Source organism: Musca autumnalis, unplaced genomic scaffold, assembly GCF_047663935.1.
Source record: "Musca autumnalis isolate F117 unplaced genomic scaffold, ASM4766393v1 scaffold_2, whole genome shotgun sequence".
NCBI classification, from domain to species: domain Eukaryota; kingdom Metazoa; phylum Arthropoda; class Insecta; order Diptera; family Muscidae; genus Musca; species Musca autumnalis.
In genome coordinates, this window is record NW_027411755.1 from 170,953,865 (window position 1) to 170,958,540 (window position 4,676).

Below are 4,676 nucleotides of genomic sequence, written 5' to 3' on the forward strand. Positions count from 1 at the left end.
CAATATGGATGTGTTGGGTTTGTATTACGTTACATAATGCTGAGAACTTCTGAATTTAAAGTTCCAATAATTGCAACCACAGACGCATGTTGCTGTACCAACATTTGATAATACATCTTTCATGCAATTAAATTCCAAAGGACTCCGAGGTAAGATTGAGTAGACTGTGTTGAATATAATCTATTTTGTTTAAACAAGATTCTAGTGACATGTATGGCATACAGCGTGAAAACAAAAAGTAATGATGAATAATTCATTTAATTATATCGGTCTAGGGAGTATTATTTAGAAGGAAAGCAAGCAAACATTGTATCGGTGTCGGAACCATTTGGAAATAGATTTTCCCCATTCTATTTTTCAGTTATTTCGCTTTGCAGAGCGGAATAAAAGCTTCTAGCATTACTTGATGCATGAGGATACCCCAGCCAGATTAAGTCGAGAATGTTACAGTTCGCCAGACATTACCATCGTGTTACCTGCTCTGATAGACGATATTACCCGTCCTCTGCTGCGATATACGGCGGATGTTCTCCGAGGACCGCATTCACACTATAGTTGTTTATGGCATCTGCGACTGCATCCGTGTGAATGCTATTTAAACCTGCTTGATAGGCTTGTTGATCTCGCGTGAAAAAAGGGGTAAAAACACTCAAATAGGAGTTCAGCCTTTCACAAATGACATCAATTTCAATGCCTGCTGGAGGGGATGGAATGTTGGAGAGGTAGAGGTTAAACAGTTCCGGAGATATCACCCAACCTTGGGGCTTCTTGTTCCTGAATTCCACGTACGGCTGATGTCCAAACATATAATTGATTATCCAACTTTTCAAACTTTGCCGGAGGGTAGTCTGCTCGATGTCCTCAAACAGCGTGGAGTGCTTTACAGTAACAAAGTATTTTGATAAGTCAAGCACCACCATCACTGTTCTATTACACGGCTTGCTCTGGTTGAGTCCTCGGCTAATATGTGCGTAGATGGCATGCAGCGCTGTTGTTGTGCAGTACTACTTACGGAACCCATGCTGATGATCGGCAACTAAATATCTATTTCTGACGATGAGGCAACAAAAGCGAAATCGGCCAGTACGATACACATTTACTGGCATCCTTACCTGGGTCCAGTAGCGGGACCATCTTGCCCATTTTGGACACCCCTTCGGGTGTCGCAAGCGTGATTGAGGTCCTATCTTCATTTTTCCCGGGTTCGAGGATGACTTAACCGTTGCCCACAATTCACTCATTCCGGCTCCAATGTTGGAACCCTTCAGACGATTTAATCACTTGTTCAGTTTATGCTTGCAAACCGACTAGGGCCATCTCCCTGACTGTAGGGTCACTGGGGTTGCCGCGACAAAACTCATCACTATCATTTGCTAATCCTGTCGCCTCTGCTGGGAAGTTTGATATCACTTAGAGTATTCGACCAGCAGTGATCTCGGAACGTCCTTTATGCTACCTGATCATCAGAAGGTTTGGGCAGATCTCTGAAGCGGTGATTAGTGAATTTGTTCACATGTCTGTACTGCTCGGATCTACAGCTACGCTGTGACAATCGGCCGATGCCAGATGGAATGTCGTCCTGGGTTTCAGGGATGTATCCTCGGATGTCCTAGTGGTGGGAGTACTTTGACTGATGACAAGCATGAAGGTCATGTACGGAACCAATTTGCCTTGCAATTTCTAGATTTCGTCAAAATATTTATTGGGGTTATTCTGAACGAAAATTCCCCGTCATTTTTTTCACATTCTTCCTTAAGTTGAAACGGCGGAAAAATAAAAACTCGCGGGGAATTTTCTTTCAGAATAACCCCGTACTTTTGTTGGGAAAGGGAAGGATGTGGTTGAAAGTGACACTTTGGATTTCTGGACAGTGAGAATAGTCCATATTTCTATTCGAAAAATGGGTGCTAAAAACTTCATGTTTTGTATTTTCCTTTCATTAAGGTATCTTTGAACTTAAGACGAGATTCCCCGGCTACCAGATTATTCAAATACCAGGTTTTTTAGTTGATTGTGTATTTATTATATTTCTGTTGTCATAAACCTATACCTCAAGCATTTCCGGTTGAATCTCTGCATGTCCTTCACGATAAAAATGTTCAACCAAAATATTTCTCAAATCATTTGCCGCTTGACTTGATTCACCACCATATTCACTTATAGATTCTAAATGTGAACGATATTGTACCGTATCGACATTAATCCATTCGGTATTTTCATCCACATTATGTGGGAGTTCAGCATTTACTGTTCCATCAGCATTATTCCAACGATCACCACCATTTAACATAACAAAATTATACAGGACTATACTAGCCATAACAATTGATTCACAATTTAGAGGTGATAAATCGAAAGTCGTCAGCAATACCTTCCACATTGAGCTAAGCATTATGAAGGTGTTTTCCATAATACTTTGACAGAGAGATAAACGATAATTAAAGTATACCTCTTTATCATTTGATGTATTTGTTGTGCTACTGTCGAAGGGACACATTAAATTCGTTCTCAACGGGAATGATGTACTACCAATATAGTAATAAGGAAAATCCGTGGATCCATCATCTGGTAATGGAAAATTGGGTGGCAAAGGTAGAGTATTATTCATAATACCTTTGGCAAATGTCGATTGATGAGGTTCAACTGTAATAAATAGTGATTTTTATATTAACAAATTTATGCTTGCAAATTATTTAATTGCTATAATACCCGTTACAGTTGCCGAGCGTATAATATGATTGGCATCACAGGCTGCCATTACTACCAAACTATTCATATTGGTATAATTTAGTTCTTCAAGAACAGTTCTTCTTGGCTTTTTTAGGACAATGTGTTTGCCATCAACAACACCAATACTGAAAAAAAGAAAGCAATTTACCCAAAAATTTACAAGGGTAATATCAACTCCTTACCAATTGGGTACTTGTCTTGATGCATTGAATTCTTGAGCAATTTGAACATATTCCTCAGATGTGGGTTCCCTCAAATAAATTGGACTGAGATTTTGATACAGTATGTCACATGTTTCTAGCACCAAATTGCGCACCGTTGTTTTACCTAATTTGTATTGTTTGGCAATAACATCAAATGGTGTTCCATGAGCTAAATATCTAGACAATAAAGTATTAATTAGTAGTTTCTAAAAAATTTCTATTCTTATTGGAGAAAACTTACAACAATGTTATGGACAATCTCTCTTCGGGATATATGTGTTGTGCCCTTTTGCACATTGCCTTAAATGTCATTTTTAATAACTTCTCAAAAATGTCCTTATTCATTCGTGTCAGTATAAGAAATTGTTCCTCATTGTGCCTCTTCATTTCAAGAAAAACACGCCCAAAGAAACCCTCTTGATGGCGATTTAAGTTTTCGGGTCTAACTTTAAAGAGGCGAGTTCGAGGTCGTTTCTCTTTGCTGGCTTCATCTTCTTCAGTTTCGACGACATTTTGCCCTCTTCTTTTGCGGCGACGTTGCTTCTTTGTAGCGTCTTGTATCTCTGTGGCATTTTCTGCTGGATATTCTTCGATTTCTTCTGCATTTACTTCATAGCAAATTTCAATACCATCTTCACACGCATCTTCAACAAATTCCTCTGCAGTTTCCAACAATACCTCATGCTCTTGTCCTTCGGGACATACATCGTAATAAATTTCCGCACCATTATTTGAAATTGCTGCCGGGGATTCATAGGTGCTATCAACATTCTGCGTTTCGACGGCCGTCGTCTGTTCAGTTTCTTCTTCGCCTCCCAATACAACATGACGTTGTTCACCATTCACTTCAAAAGAAATTGCATACTGATATTCTTGTCCTTGCTCAACATAGGTTTCATTTTCAATCATTAGTGGTTTTTGCTCTATGACCAAATGTTCGTCCTGCAAATATTGACTTTCCCCATCTGAAAGTCTATCCGTTGCTTCGATTAATTCATCAAATTGTTGTTGCTCTTCGTGTGGATCATTTGCATAGGTTTGAAATTCTTCATGGTTAATTTCAATAATCCCTGCAGTTTCATGAGAGTTGTCTTCTTGTTGCTCCTTTACCTCTTTAAGCTCTTTAATGCCGGTATTTTGTAGTTTTTGACTTGACAACACTATATTGTTTTCCTGTCGTTTTCTTTTCAGTCTTCGATATGCTTTGCATAGCTTTAAGAAACTTAAAACGACAAATAAATCATCAACCTCTGTATCCATTCTCTATACAGGAAGAGATTTTAATTATTTTTTCTTGAATTCCGCAAAAGTAAATAATTAACTAAAGCCAACCAGGTTTCGAGGAATGGTTTGTTTTGGGAAATTATGTGATGTAAAAACGGCCATATTACTAACAATTTGTAGCTACAACTTAAACAACGACGCAAACTATTTGGCGTAGGGCATTATGAAATTATAAGGTGGCGTAAAACGGCCAGCTGATTGGTTTCAATCTGTCAAATATTTTGCTATTGTGAATAAATTGTATGAAAACGTAAACAAACATTTTGACATATTGAAGAATTTTCGGCCAAAATAGAGTTGTTGTTGTGCTACTTACGTGACCTGTTAAATAAATCTTGGCGTAGGGTAAATATTTATCTTATGGCATGTTTACATTAAAACTTTTTCTTCATAAGCTTATGATATGAAGATTTATTTCGCGTTATTCAATGGAACTGACAAATAAAATCCATTGGATAT

General features: G+C 38.2%; 1 protein-coding gene across 1 annotated transcript; it reads right to left on the reverse strand.

Moving 5' to 3' along the window:
• Positions 1-1,999: 1,999 nt before the first annotated feature.
• Positions 2,000-4,325, reverse strand: LOC141393176 (uncharacterized). Its single transcript, XM_073966130.1, has 4 exons — positions 3,175-4,325; positions 2,913-3,110; positions 2,710-2,855; positions 2,000-2,643 (listed from the first exon to the last, which is right to left on the reverse strand). The coding sequence occupies exons 1-4, from the start codon at positions 4,191-4,193 to the stop codon at positions 2,045-2,047; spliced, it is 1,962 nt and encodes a 653-aa protein (XP_073822231.1). The 5' UTR covers positions 4,194-4,325; the 3' UTR covers positions 2,000-2,044.
• Between the last annotated feature and the right edge of the window lie 351 nt (positions 4,326-4,676).

What these genes read in the sequence shown, in the direction of transcription:
- LOC141393176 (XM_073966130.1), bottom strand. Translation starts at nt 4,193, where the DNA reads ATGGATACAGAGGTTGATGATTTATTTGTCGTTTTAAGTTTCTTAAAG. An exon ending in TCAAGACAAGTACCCAATTG is followed by an intron (nt 2,856 to 2,912) that starts GTAAGGAGTTGA and finishes TCTTTTTTTCAG; the next exon opens with TATTGGTGTTGTTGATGGCA. An exon ending in ACGCTCGGCAACTGTAACGG is followed by an intron (nt 2,644 to 2,709) that starts GTATTATAGCAA and finishes TATTTATTACAG; the next exon opens with TTGAACCTCATCAATCGACA.